Source organism: Marmota monax, unplaced genomic scaffold, assembly GCF_021218885.2.
Source record: "Marmota monax isolate L192 unplaced genomic scaffold, Marmota_monax_Labrador192_F-V1.1 WCK01_AAM20220418_F8-fsc00007, whole genome shotgun sequence".
Lineage (NCBI taxonomy): Eukaryota > Metazoa > Chordata > Mammalia > Rodentia > Sciuridae > Marmota > Marmota monax.
Window position 1 is genome coordinate 12,657,713 of NW_026692781.1, and position 14,949 is coordinate 12,672,661.

Here is a 14,949-nt window from a genome sequence, read left to right on the forward strand (position 1 = left end):
AATCATAGTCAAAGAGCCATTTTAGAGAATCTACTCACAGTGTGCTCAATTTTAAGACTTACCGTATACTTTAACAAGGACTGTTGCTGATTTCTTGCCAGATTGATTTTCTGCTTCAATTGTATATTTTCCAGCATCATATCGATTAACTTTGTCCACAATAAGTAAAGAATAGCTCTCAGTGTTGTCAATAATTGCCCGGTTTGCAAGGTCAATCCCCTTTTTGCTCCATGTGATGACGGGAGGTGGTCTTCCAGATACAGACACCATTAGGCGCAACGTGGCCCCAGCTCTGAGGGTCACAGTCTTCTTTAGATCATCTGCAAGCTCAAGATCTGGTATTTCTAGAAAGTAAATACCAAAATTTAATTAATTCATGAACAGGTAGAATGAGAAATTAATTCATTTAAAAGCTTTCATTATAAATACCTAGTCTTTCCACCGGCTCAATTTCAGCAATTGTTTCGCTGTATTCACTCATACCCTTCACATTCACAGCTGCAACTCGGAAGGAATATTTCTGGCCCATTTTAAGGTCTGGCACGGTGAATTCAGTATTTCTTATCGTGGCATTGGTATGCACTCGGTACCACTGATCGGTGTCCTTCTCTTGCATTTCAAGAACATATCCAATGATGTCAGCACCACCGTCATACATGGGCTTGGTCCATGCCAAACTAATGCTGCGCTTGGTGGTATCCACAATTCTTGGAGCAGAAGGTGGTCCAGGGGTATCTGTGGAATTTAAAAAGTGGGATGTCGATATTATACAAACAAGGAAACTTTGAGAATTGTAATTTTGGTTTTCTAGATTCACAAAGGCATTATTGCTCTTTGTTCATATTCAGCGAGACCAGCTTTGTAACTGGGCTTTTCTGATATTACAGGACAGCTATATATGCCACATAATCACTAATATTATTTTAATAATCAGATTGCTTCAGGAAGTTAGATGTTTCTTCCCTACTACTTTGGCTAGCTGAATGTATTCTCTCTTAGGTTAAACAGTGGGCTTAGCTGTTTGTGGGGACTTTCTTTAGTTGCTCTCTTTCACTGGGTTTATATCATTTATCACCTCTATGTTTCTATTGAACACAGGAATCTGTTTCCTCATCCCTCCATTCAGTACCAATGAATTATTCCTTTGAGCTCTTGAGCTCAACCTCTGTAAAAGGATTTGTCTCTTAGTTTTGAAGCTCTCATAACAATTATTTTATGAGTAACTTATTAAATATTAGAAATTTTATACTCCTCTTGGGCCTCTTTTCAAAAGGGACTTGACTTTTTTCTTTTCAGTAGTTTCCACTATAATGCACTCTTACGAAGATTTACGAAACATATTTTTCATATTGATAGCAGACTAATTTCTTTTTCACAAATTGGAAAAAATGCTGCGATAATTTATCGACACTGATAATTTAGCTAATAATTTATTAGCAACACTAATGCTAACTTACCAACAGAAGTACAGGGTTCTCTGTCTAGCCTGTATCTAAGATAGACTAACATACACTTTTCTAGGCATGCACATTTCATAAATTTTACAAGCTCTTTGGAATGGCATGTTGGACAATTATTTGTCAATGGTTTTGATGGGCATTAGGTTAACGTATGATTCTTAGAACTCACATGATGGTTCTTTGCATGTAATGAAGTTGGAAGCTTCGCTGGGTTCACTGTTCCCAGCAGCATTCACTGCCGTGACTCGGAACTGGTAGTCACAACCTTCCATCAGGCTGGTCACCTTCAGCCTGGTGTCATATACCACATAGTCCTTGTTGACACGTGTCCAGCGCAGGCTCTTCTTCTCACGTTTGTCTACTAGGTAGTTGCTGATATCATTGCCACCATCAGATTCAGGTTTTGTCCACTGGATAATGATGTGCTCTTTTCCAGCCCCGACTTCTTCAGGGATGCCAGGTTGTGATGGAATAGCTGTTTGTATTGTATGGAAATAAGGATAATGATCAGAATTGAACACAATCACTATTATCATGAATGCCCTTTTCCCCTCTCCCCCCTTCCTGATCCCATTATGTTTTGGTCACCAAAGTGTTTAAAAGTGTTAATACTCACTGAATGAGTTTCTGGCTACAATTGGCTCTGATTCAGCAGGCACACCAGGGCCATATTTGTTTACTGCCCTCACTCGGAACGTGTACTCGTTGTTCTTGATGAGTCTGGTAACTACATAGGATAGAGTGGGGCATTCGCCTTCCACGATCACCCAGTTGAGCCTGCTAGTCTCACGGCGCTCTACAATGTAGTGAGTTATTTCTGCTCCTCCATCTTCCTGAGGAAGGCTCCAGGCTAAAGTGCATTTCTCCTCGGTTATTCTGCTGACAGTGAGGTTTCCACAGGGGCCAGGGGAATCTGAAACAGATGTGTGATAAGCCTTGATGAAGACCATTCTTTCCGCTCACCCTCGAAAATGCTGTAACAGTTCAAGAACTGGTACCATGCTTACCAAGTACTTTGACCATGACAGACACGGCCTTGGTCCCACTGGCATTCTTCACTGTTAAGGTATATTTTCCACTGTCACTCCTGTCACAGAACTTGATCACAGCAGTGGCTCGTTTGCCAGTGTACTGCATAGAGATTTTTTCACAGACATCTAATTCTTTATCTCCTTTGGTCCAGATAATTTTGGGTTCAGGTTTGCCACCAACTGCGGCATCAAGAACAAGATCTGAACCTGCTCTGATGGTAACCAGGTCACCCTGTAATCGGGCATCCAGTTCAGCTTTGGGTGGAGCTGTCAATACGCAAAAGAGATGTGAATGAATATCTGAGTTTACTCCCACATAAATTGTGATAATTTAAAGGAGAACGTTGACTATTTCTTACCATATTCATCTCGGCAAGTGATGGGGCCTGTGGATTCTGACCCTTTGCTAATTACACCTGCTGCATTCTTGGCCAACACACGGAATTCATAAGTGTCTCCTTCACTGAGAGCAGTCACGGTGAAGAAGTTGTCAGACACAATGGTATAGTTACACTTCAGCCAGCGGCCATCTCCAACCTCGCTGACTGGCTTACGCTCTATGATGTAGCCCACGACTTTGCTGCCTCCATCGTACACTGGGGCAGACCAAATCAGTGATACTGTGGATCGTGTGACATCTGTCACTTCTGGTCTGCCTGGTGCATCTAGAAGAGATGAAAAATAAGGTTAAAATTATAACCGAGTTCTCTGAGTTTACCAATAATAGCAAAAGACAAATGCAAACCCCTGATTTTTATATACATACCGACTGGGTTTTGAGCCATGATAGGTCTCGAAGCTTCACTGGCCTTGCTAACACCAGCAGCATTGAGTGCGTAGGTTCTGAACTGGTATTCCAGCCCTTCGACTAAACCAGTCACTTTATAGTTGCACTCCAAACACGGCACTTTGTTTTCCTTCACCCAAAGGATGGTGTTACGTTCTTTCTTTTCAACCCAGTAGCCAATGATTTTACTGCCACCGTCATGGTAGGGTTCTTCCCAGCGAATTGACATGGCATTGGCAGACACATAGTACACTTCAGGTCTGGTAGGAGCACTTGGTGGGACTGAATATAAACAAAGGCATCAAATGTGAATATGGTTTTACAAAATTCAGTGGAAATATTTAATAAATGAGACTTTGAAATATGATTTTAATTTTTCTTACCGAATGGATGCTCAGCAACTATTGGTGCTGATTCTAGAGGTTTGCTGACACCAAATCTGTTCTCTGAACTGACACGGAAGGAATATTCCATGTATTTTGTGAGATGAGTGACTTTAATCTGAGTGCGCTTGACGCTGGAATTGATGAGCTGCCAAGCTGTTGTGCCTGACTCACGCTTTTCAACTATGTAATTAGTAATTTCAGTGCCTCCATCATCTTTAGGTTCAGCCCATGATAGGACACATGATTCAGCCGACACAGATGAGACTTTGATGGGGCCAGTCACTGGACCTGGTCTTCCAATGACCACAACTGTGACAGTAAATGTTTTAACACCAGCTGTATTTTCCAGGGTCAAGAAGTATCTGCCAGAGTCACCTCTCATGCTGTCCTTTACAGACAGGGTGGTCCTGTCTTTTGTTGTTGTGATACTCATTCGATCAGTCTCCTTAAGTCTCATTTCTTCCAGTTTCCATGTTACTTTGGGTGCAGGACGACCACTGATTGGCACATCGATGGTAAATGTGCTTCCTGCTTTGCAAGTTATGAGCTGATTGGTAATTCCAGTGAGATCTGCAGTAGGCTCAATTTGAGGCTCCTTGATGATGACAGATGAGAAGGCTTCCCTGGGTTCACTATAGCCAGCATCATTCTTGGCCTTCACCCGGAATTCATATTCAGTGTTCTCCAACAGGTGCTCAACTGTGAAAGTCAGCTGTTTGGTGTGACCAGCTGCAACCCAGAAGTCAGAACCTTTTTGTCTCATTTCAAGAAGGTAGCCAGTGATCCGACTGCCTCCATCATGATCAGGTTTAAGCCAAGCTAAGACTGCAGAGGATTTGCTGGTGTCGACAACATCAAGTCTCCTAGGTGGAGCAGGCTGTTCTGTGGCCACAATGGGTTCTGGCATTTCATAGGGTTCACCAATACCATACTCATTTTCTGCAGAAACACGGAAATAGTATGGAACGCCTTCTGCCAGGTCACTGACCTTGAGGATCTGGCGAGTACATTTTTCACTGATAACCTGCCAGCTGCGGCGACTTGCTTCTCGTTTCTCTACCACGTAGTGATGGATTCGGGCACCGCCGTCAAGGAGAGGAGCATCCCACATGAGTGTGACAGATCCCCGGGTCACGTCCTTGAAGGTAATTGGACCAGGTGGTCCTGGAGAGTCTAGCACCTTGACAGTGAATGTGATGGACTTACTACCACTGTTGTTTTCCACAGTAAGGGTGTATTTCCCTGCATCATTTCTGTTGCAATTTTCTATAGTGAGGGTGCTGAAGGAGTCTGTTGTGTGGATATCAGCCCGAATGCTAAGGTTAGAGTCTGGCTTGCTCCACACAGCTGTAGGAGTAGGTCTACCCTGGAAGGCAATGAAGAGGCGAATACTGGCCCCAGCTCTAACAATGTGAGTCTGCTTGAAGTTTGCATCAATGTCTAACTCCGGAGCTGTTAATCGGTCAACGGCTTTAATTGTGCCAGTCACTTCACAGCTGTCTCCTTTTCCAGCACCATTGATAGCACTAACCCGGAACTTGTATTCTTCACCTGCTTGTAGATCAGTGACTGTGTATCTTGTTTTCACACAGGCCTCGGTGTTCACCTTGTGCCAGTCTCCTAAGTCAGCTTTGCACATTTCTATGATGTACCCAATTATTTCCAGGCCACCATCAAAGACTGGTCTGGACCATTCTAAGCTCACAGTTGTCTTTGATGTGTCTGTCACTTTGACCACGGTGGGAGCACTTGGTGGGCTCACAGGCTCTCTACATTTAATGAGTCTTGAGATACCACTTGCAGGTCCTATTCCTGCAGCATTTTCAGCCATGACATGGAATTCGTATTCGTTGCCTTCTGTCAGACCAGTGACTTTGTGTCTCGTCTCGGAGATGGGTCGTTTGCTGATCACTTTCACCCATCTTGTGCTTTTCTTTTCTCTCCTTTCAAGGATGTAGTGTTGAATCTCATTGCCACCATCTGATTCTGGTCTTGCCCATGTCAATGTAATGCTGTTGCCTGTTACGTTGCTAGGTTCTGGAGTGCCGGGGGCATCGGGAACAGCTGCAAAAGGAGGGGGAAAACTCAAGATAGTTAGACACGTTTGCTTGGGAAGTTGGTATTATGACAGAGTACCATTTAGTAAAACTGGAAACTTACTGTATTGTATTTGAGCAACCACCGGGTCAGAGTCAAGTGGCCTGCCAACACCAAACTTGTTAACTGCAGAAACACGGAATTGGTATTCGTTGCCATTTATTAATTTAATGGCAGTGTAACTGTGGGCTTCACATTTATCTTCAATCAATGCCCAAGCAAGTCTGCTTGTTTCCCTTTTTTCAATGATGTAGTGGGTGACAGGAGCACAGCCGTCATTTAGTGGTGCGTCCCACCACAGGGTCATCTTCTCACCAGTAATATTGGTGAATCTTATGGGCCCAACTACTTTTCCTGGTGTATCTGTAAGAAAAAGTGTTAAGAGTTAGTTTCTTTTTCCTCTTCATTAAAATACAATTAGGTATGTCCTTAATCTTAGTCCCATAAATTGTAACATTAATAAAATATTTTAAAACTACCTTGCACTTTCACTGTAATTTCTGCTTTTGTGGAGCCAGATACATTTTTGGCTTCCACTGTATATACACCACGATGGTCCCGATTAGCGTCTCTAACAAAGAGGCTGGTGGATCCAAGGACGTCAGTTATTTCCATATTCATCCTCTTTTCTATTTCGACTCCATCTTTGAACCAAGTTACTCGAGGTACTGGTCGTCCTTGAACCAAAGCTTTAATTCTAAGGCTCTCTCCAGACTTAATAATGAGACCATCGAAGTACTCAGGGCCAAACTCTACTGTTGGTGGAACTATAAAAGAAATAGAGATACTGCATGTTAGTGTTGCTTTATAAAGACATACATCAACATATTTTTCATCAACATATTTTTCATCATAAAGTCTGGCAAGGCAATGAATTCTGTGCTACCAGACTGTTTTGAAAGTAGGACTGATAATGGCATTTAGATTATGGGGTCAAATATCTTCCCATCATTATAAATGAAACCTTTACAGGTCATTTACTTCCAGATAGGGCTGCATGTTCAAACAGGTTCATGCAAGAGGCCTTTAGCTGTACCTAAAGCAAGGTGATGACTGTGTGGTTGGTTATATGTTGTATTTTAGTAACTCCAATACAGATGGACACCTCTTCTTGGGGCTCTTTTTCAATTATTATAACTGGCTAAAATTACAAAGCTAGATCACTTGCATGATCTTTATATGGGAATGGAATGAAATAATAGACATTGTAAAAAGCACTGATTTCAGTTATGGTTTTTCTTCTCTTCATTTAAAAGGGAGGAAAGATCTAATTCATCTATATAACATTCTTGGGTAATCTGTATGAAATGATGTTTCTGTTCTCCTTTTATAGACCAGTGGCCAAAACTATTTTTTTTTTGAAAGTGTAAAACGCTCTTAGTGACACTAAAAGTGTTGTAAATGCTTACCATTTTCATCTCTTGTCATAATAATGCCAGAAGACTGTGAGGGTGGGCTAATGGTTCCAACAGCATTTCTTGCAATTATTCTGAACTCGTACCGATCTCCAGGACTAAGCCCTGTAACTGTGTACTGACATTCACTGACATCGGTGAAGTTGCATCTAACCCAGCGATCTTCCCCTTGCCGTTTCTCAATGCTGTAGGCCACAATCTTACTGCCTCCGTCACGCAGTGGTGGGTTCCATTTAAGAGTGATGGTTTCCCTGGTGACATCAATGTAGTCAGGAGTGCCAGGTGGGTCTGAAAAATCATAAGGAAGTTAAGTGCCTCATTATATCTGTAACCAGTTCTTACTCAAGAGAAGAAAAATTACATGAATACTTTCCCCAACACATTTTATTCATTAATTTTAACTTTCTGCTTCTTAGTCTAAAAAGAACTTTAAATTATTTTATTAGACTGACTTAAGATTATTCCCCTTGCTTTACCTCACCAGTTGTCCAGTCACAAGAAGATAGGAAGAAGGTGACACATGGAAGGAAAGCAGTGTTTGATTTTACTTGTATTAATACATTTGATTGCTTAATTAAATATATTTGAATAATAGTTACTTACCCACTGGGGAAACAGCTAAGGTAAATTTGCTTGGGTCACTTGGTGAGCTTAGGCCAGCAGAATTTTCAGCGTACACACGGAATTGGTAATCCAGGCCTTCCATTAGTCCAGTAGCTCTGTATTCTCTTCCAGATATTGGTGATGTGTTCACTCTTTGCCAGAGGATGCTATTTCTTTCTTTCTTTTCCACATGGAATCCAGTAACTTCGGAACCGCCATCATAAACTGGTGCATCCCAAGTTAGTGACATGCCATCAGAAGTCACATTGTATATAACTGGCTTTCCTGGGGGTCCAGGAATCCTGAACTGATGTTTTGCCACAATAATGTTTGAGACAAGTGGTTCGCTGACTCCGTATCTGTTTTCTGCCCTAACTCTAAACTGGTATTCAGCATCTTTGACCAGATTAGGAACTTTGAAAGTGGTCCTGGCAACACTTGAACATACCATCTTCCAGTTAGTTTGTGAGGCTTCCCGCTTCTCGATGCTGTAACAAGTGATTTCTCCTCCTCCATCATCGTCAGGTACATCCCATGACATGATGGCACTGTCAGCTTTAATTTCATCAAATCGAATGGGTCCTTTGGGCTTGGATGGTGGGCCGAGGGTGATGACTGTAATGGGGAAAGAATTTCTACACACTGCATTATCAAGAATAACAGTGTATTTTCCTCCATGTTCCTTCTTGACATTCTTAATATTCAAGGTTATTTTGTTTTCAGTTTTACTGAAGCGAACATATTCACTTTCTTTCAGTGGCAAACCATCTTTTAGCCAACTGATAGATGGTTTGGGTTTTCCTTTATAAGGTAGTTCAAGGTGTACATTATGCCCAATTCTCACTGAGATTTGTGCCCCAGGGATTTCTGACAGGTCGACCTCAGGTGTGATTACGAGTTCTTTCACTGTAATTGGCCCAATAGTGACGGCATCACTCAGCCCTTTCTCATTTTTAGCAAACACCCTGAATTCCAGGACTGACTGTTCTCTAAGTTGGCCTATCTCGATTTCGCATGTCTTGCTTATGCCGGCGTGGGACCATGCCTGTTCGCCTTTCCCTTTCCTTTCCACAACATAGTCTGTGATGACACTCCCACCATCAAAGTCAGGTTTGGTCCAGTTCAGGATAACAGATGTCTTTGTTGAGTCTTTCATTGAGAGATCTCGAATAGGTGCGGGTACTTCAGCAGCCTTCACTGGCTCTGTGGTTTCACAGGGTTCCCCGATTCCAATTTCATTTTCTGCAAGAACTCTGAAGAAGAATGGCGTTTTCTCTGACAAATCTGTTACCTTAAAGGTTGTACTGGAACATTTGTGTGACACAACAGACCATGTTCTCTTGGTGGCGTCTCTCTTTTCAATAATGTAATTAATTATGGGAGATCCTCCATCAATGAGCGGAGGATCCCAGAGCAAAGTGACTGTGCCTAGAGAAACATGTTTAACCTGTAGTTTCTGGCAGGCGGCTGGTGTATCGAGCACTTTAACACTCACAGTTGAAGACTTAGGTTGACCCACCCCATTTTCTATTGTCAGAACATATTTTCCTGTATCATTGCGAGTAACTTGAGGAATAGTGAGCAACGAAGACGAATCAGTATTTTGAATGTTGTATCTGGCATCACTGCTAAGATTCTTCTCATCTTTTCTCCAGGTGACAGTAGGTGGAGGTCTGCCTTTAAAGGGAATCAACACTTGGACATCCTCACCAGCTTTAGCTATAACAGAGGTTCTGAGAGCCACATCTAGGTCGATCTCTGGTTCCTCTGTAGACACAAAATGGACAGGAACAGTGAATTTTAAAAGCAAGAAAGTGAGTCTTTTCCTGGAAATACTCTAATAAAACGATAAAAACACAATCACACCAGTTGTGTACATACCAAGTATATCTTTAGCTTGTACAGGCTCGGTCATTTGTATAGGTTCTCCTTGTCCAGCGCAGTTTACTGCAGATACCTGGAAATAGTAATTGACTCCAGGTTGCAGGTTAGACACTACGTATTCTGTGGTTCTGACCTCTCCTCTGGTAGAAACAATGGTCCATTCCTCTTCTTCTCCTTGTCTCATCTCTACAACATATCCAGTAATAGCACTGCCCCCATCATAGACAGGTTTACTCCAGCCAAGAGTGATGGATGACTTTGTTGAATCTGCGATTCTTATCTTGGCAGGTGGGCCTGGAGGATCTGGAATGACCATTCATAAAATGGTAATTACAGAATCATATACAATTTATTCACACAAAAGATGCTACTGCTGCATGTAAGAACACTTACCAATAGGATCAGCAGCTTTGTAGAAGTCAGATGGTTCAGAAAATGGACCCAGTCCAGCAGCATTTACAGCACAAACTCGGTATTGATAGTCATTGTTTTCTGTGAGTCCTGTCACTTTCTGTCTGGTGTCACGGATCGTCTCCTTTTGCACTTTAAACCAAGCTAGACTCTTCTTGTCTCGTTTTTCAAGGAAGTAGCCACTTATTTCACTACCACCATCTACAATTGGCCTGTTCCAGACAACAGTCATTGAATTCTTGGTAGTCTTTGTCACCTCTGGTATGCTTGGTGGCCCAGGTGTAACTATTTAGAAAGAAAAAGGCAAATGAGTTTGCAAATTCTATCTTCTGATCTTTGAATCCTATCTAAGAATATTAGTTTATTATATTTTCTACCATGTGAAAAGGATGACATTAAGATATGACGTGATACAAAAGGAAATAATTTTAAGAAAGCATTCATAGTCTAGCAGAATAGTTTATCTTAAAACTTCTCATGATTTTTAGTTTTCTAATAAAATCCCATCTTACCAAATGCATTCTTGGCTACCACCGGATCAGATTCCAGTGGCTCGCCAATTCCATATTTGTTTACAGCTCGAACCCGGAAGATGTATTCATTTCCTTTGATAATTTTGGTGGTTGTGATGATGCACTCTTCCAAATTTTCAGCCACCATAGACCACACGACACGGCTTGTCTCGCGCTTTTCTACAATGTAGTGAGTGATTTTTGCACCACCATCGTCAGTTGGGGGCTGCCAGAGAAGTGTTATCTTTTCAGCAGTGACAGTTTTAAATTCAATTGGTCCACCTGGAGGTCCTGGTTTGTCTGCCAATGAAAGAATAAGATGATATGTTAGTGCTTCTAAAAGTCTACTAATTTTAAATTACTACATTTTAGGCAAACAAAATATGACATTGGCCTGTATTGAGTACCTACCAAGGATCTGTACTCTGATAGTGGCCGAGGCTGAGCCCATAGCATTCCTTAGTTTTAATTCGTAGCTTCCACTATTAAGGCGGTTGGCATCTTTGATGAGTATAGATGCGAGGTCAGTGGTATTTTCAACACACACCAGTGCATTGGTTTGCAATTCTTTGTCATCTTTATACCACTCAATTGTAGGCTCAGGTTTGCCAGAAATGCCTGCTCTGAGCTTCACAGATGTACCTGCTCTGTATTTGACAACTTCTGTATATTCTAAAGGTAGGTCAATTACAGGTCCACCTGTAAGAATGACAAATAAGAAATATTTAATATATCCTCAGGATGAAAGAAATAGCCATAACAACCTCAAAATAGGGTCACTGGCCCTTACTAAACTAATATATATATATACATACACACACACACACACACGCGTGCGCGCGCATGCACACACACACACACTTCTAATCCTAGTCACCTATTATTTTAAACTTTAAAATTTTATAAGCTATTCTCCTAGATGGGGAAGAAAGACTATGAAAAAGCTCTGACCTCAATAACATTGTACTAATTGCACAGGCACTTCACTGCCTTCTAAATGTGTTTTAAAGTCTGTTAGGTATTTCATCCCAGTGATGAGATGGGATAGCATAGGGAGAACATTACTGAAGAAGCAGCCTTCAGCATTTTCTTTCACTCTAGTTTTCTTTCCCTCTAGTTTTCTTTCCATGTCTTCTGACCATTTCCTATTCTTCTTTTCCTGTCTCACTTCACTGGTATCTATCCACATGTGAGTGGTTCATGTCAGACCTTTGAATGCTCTACTCATAATATTATATATTACTGGGAATATTTTATACCAGGGCGCTTAGAACCATTGAGAAACAGAAGTAAATTTGACTTGCTTCACAATAACAGCAGTATTGATTTAGTGTCTGCAAAGCCTGGCTTATACAAAGTAGCCCTGGGATTCTCAACAGGAGGGTGGGAGTGGATACTTTGTCCAGGCAATATAGTGGCTCATTTTCCCTTTTGAAAACGGAGAAATTTTAGGAAAAGTGTCACAGGGTTCTTAACTCTCATGATATTTCAATTTTCAAACCATTGTTAGTTGAATGTACCAGTTACTTTCCATAATGGTCAAGTATATGAATATTTGATGAACAGTGATGTTAGGGCTCTGAAGAATCCCACTTCATCACTAATAAGCTGCTTGACCTTGGGGAATTTGCATAAGCACTTTAAATCTCAGTTTCTTTTTTGTAAAATGGCTAATTTTAAGGTTGTTAAACTAAGAGAATTTGTGTAATAAATGCTAGCTACTGCTAACACTGTCATCATGAAAGTCCCTGTTTACAGTCTTCCACTTATTTAAGAGCAATATTTTGTGAGGATGTACACATGGAGTTAACTATTGGCTCTGATAATTTTAAAGGGAATGAAAGCACCAACTTATACAATCAATCACGAAAGTTGGAAAGGTCCTTAGATACTTTATATAGTCCAACTCTCTCAATTTATAGGTAAGGACATTTCCTAAGTATCCCAGCTAGTTCATAATTTCTTTCAAAAACTTAATTACAACATGCAGCAAAAAATTATTAAATTAAGGAAATGGTATTAGGTTAGATAGCTGTTGGAGTTCAAAGTTCCAATAATGCTTACCATAGGAATCAATGCATGTAATGGGCCCTACAACTTCAGATGGATTGCTGATGGAACCAACGGCATTCCTAGCAAAGACACGGAATTCATACTGGGAATTCTGAGTCAAGCCAGAGACGGTGAATTGAGTCTCAATAACATTGGTGAAACTGGCTTTGGTCCATCTGCCATCTGGAAGGTCACGTCTCTCAACTATGTAGCCTGTAATCTTGCTTCCTCCATCAAAAGCTGGTTGTTGCCATGACAGGTTGACAGAGTTCTTTGAAATATCAGTGATACGGACATTTCTTGGAGGTTCTGTGGCAACGAGAGAAAGAAGATTAGTGGCACTTATGCCAATTTATTTTGCTTTACAGAAACAAGATTTGCATTTTCAAGGTGTCAGAACTGTCGTGACAAACACATACCACAGGCATCAATGGCCAGGACAGGTTCAGAAGGATGGCTGGGTTTTCCAACACCTGCAGCATTTTCTGCATACACCCTGAATTCATAAATAAGTCCAGCACTGATTGTTGTGACTTTGAAGTGAGTTGTACGGATGATCATTTTGTTGGCTTTTTGCCATAAGATACTGTTTCTGTCTTTCATTTCCAAGTGATAGCCTATGACTGTGCTGCCTCCATTAGACACGGGTTCATGCCAGCCCACGGTGATGCTTTCTCGAGTAACATTAGTGACCCATGGTGTAGATGGTGGTCCAGGTGTTGCTACAAGAGAGAGAAAACCCATAGGTGAATACAGCTATTTTGCACATTTATGGTAAATGGAAACTTAGGATCTTTGAAAAGTTTGAAAACTCACTGTATGGCAGTTTGACGACCACACAAGCAGAATCTACGTGATCGCTGATGCCAAAGCGGTTTTCTGCCTTGATGCGGAATTGGTATTCCTCTCCTGTGGTCAGTTTCATGACTTTGATCATGGTTCTTGCAACTGTTGTAGACACTTCTGTCCATGCTGCAGTACTTGTTTCTCTCTTGAGTACAATGTAATTGGTAACTTGACTTCCACCATCATACTTAGGTGGCTCCCATTTGAGAGTCACACTTTCTTCAGTTATGTCACTAATAACAACAGGACCAGTTGGAGGACCAGGCCTGTCCAGCACAATGATATTAATGAACGCTTTGGTTGTTCCACTGGAGTTGGCAGCCGTGATCTCATATTTTCCAGCATCCGCTGTAACACTGTCCTTAAGATTGATGGTCAGATTCTCAGCTGTAATTTCAGTATTAAATCTCATAGTTGCCTTCAGGGGGACACCATCTCTTGATAAGGTCACCTTGGGTAGTGGTTTTCCAGAAATTGGAATGTCCACTTTCAGGTTTGAACCAGCTCTAACATATACAGTGTGACTTGGAAAATTCTTCATATCAATTTCAGGGGGTTCTGAAAAATAAGAACATGGAAAAATGGAGGTGAAAAAAGAGTTTTTAAAAATCAAAACAATGTAAGTGATTTCAAAATTTGCTTCTACATAGAATTAGACATACCAAGTTGCTCCTTTACAAGAACAGGAAGCAGGAGTTCTCGTGGGTCACTCAGGCCAGCTTGATTTTCAGCAAAGACTCGGAAAAAGTATTCATGATTCTCCCTCAGACCAGAAACAACGTGGTGGGTTGTCTTTACCACTGCACATTTAACCCAGTTTTTCTGTCCTTTTTCTAACGCTTCAACTATATAGTGTACAACTCTGCTTCCACCATCGTGTTCAGGCTTCAGCCAGGTGAGGGAAACACTATCTTTGGATACACTTGTTACTCCAAGTTTTTCAGGTGGGCTTGGTTTTTCTAAGAAAACAAAGTATTGAAAGAAAGGGAAGAATTATTAACAACATTCTTTCCCATGTGCTCTTCATGCATTGTCAAAATAGAACTTTTAAATCAAGGCCATATGCTTACTTTTGAATCTTTCTTACTTTTTATATGACGAGTTTGGCTATTGAGTCAACCAAAGCTCCCCCAAATCATGTTATTATATGTCAAAGTATTTGCTTTTAAATTGACCTAGATTAGATGATAAAATGTACCCCAAATTCATCATGGATAGAAAAGGAGAAACAAAGTGACCAATCTTGCCATGTACAGTGACACATGCCTGTAATTGCAGCGGCTCCAGAGGCCCAGGCAGAAAGATCACGAGTTGGAAGCCAGCCTGAACAAAAGTGAGGCATTAAGGAACTCAATGACACCCTTTCTCTAAATAAAATACAAAATAGGGTTGGGAATGTGGCTCAAATGGTGGAGTGTTTTGGTACCAAAAAAACAAAAAAAAACCCAAAAAACTAATTTCCTAG

General features: G+C 41.1%; 1 protein-coding gene across 50 annotated transcripts in view; it reads right to left on the bottom strand.

Annotated features, from left to right (window-relative positions):
* The window catches only part of Ttn (titin), a 266,741-nt gene that overhangs the window by 17,121 nt on the left and 234,671 nt on the right, over window positions 1-14,949 (bottom strand). For all 50 annotated transcript variants that reach the window (XM_058580253.1, XM_058580254.1, XM_058580267.1 and 47 more), the window contains 20 exons: window positions 14,147-14,443; window positions 13,455-14,042; window positions 13,058-13,360; window positions 12,651-12,947; window positions 10,998-11,285; window positions 10,587-10,886; window positions 10,057-10,359; window positions 9,661-9,966; window positions 7,780-9,546; window positions 7,171-7,464; window positions 6,241-6,528; window positions 5,825-6,124; window positions 3,662-5,728; window positions 3,258-3,560; window positions 2,851-3,156; window positions 2,468-2,758; window positions 2,077-2,373; window positions 1,630-1,935; window positions 430-735; window positions 63-344 (listed from right to left, as the gene is read on the bottom strand). In XM_058580253.1, coding sequence (XP_058436236.1) covers window positions 63-344; window positions 430-735; window positions 1,630-1,935; window positions 2,077-2,373; window positions 2,468-2,758; window positions 2,851-3,156; window positions 3,258-3,560; window positions 3,662-5,728; window positions 5,825-6,124; window positions 6,241-6,528; window positions 7,171-7,464; window positions 7,780-9,546; window positions 9,661-9,966; window positions 10,057-10,359; window positions 10,587-10,886; window positions 10,998-11,285; window positions 12,651-12,947; window positions 13,058-13,360; window positions 13,455-14,042; window positions 14,147-14,443 — 9,489 coding nt within the window. The remainder of the gene's footprint in view (window positions 1-62; window positions 345-429; window positions 736-1,629; window positions 1,936-2,076; window positions 2,374-2,467; window positions 2,759-2,850; window positions 3,157-3,257; window positions 3,561-3,661; window positions 5,729-5,824; window positions 6,125-6,240; window positions 6,529-7,170; window positions 7,465-7,779; window positions 9,547-9,660; window positions 9,967-10,056; window positions 10,360-10,586; window positions 10,887-10,997; window positions 11,286-12,650; window positions 12,948-13,057; window positions 13,361-13,454; window positions 14,043-14,146; window positions 14,444-14,949) is intronic.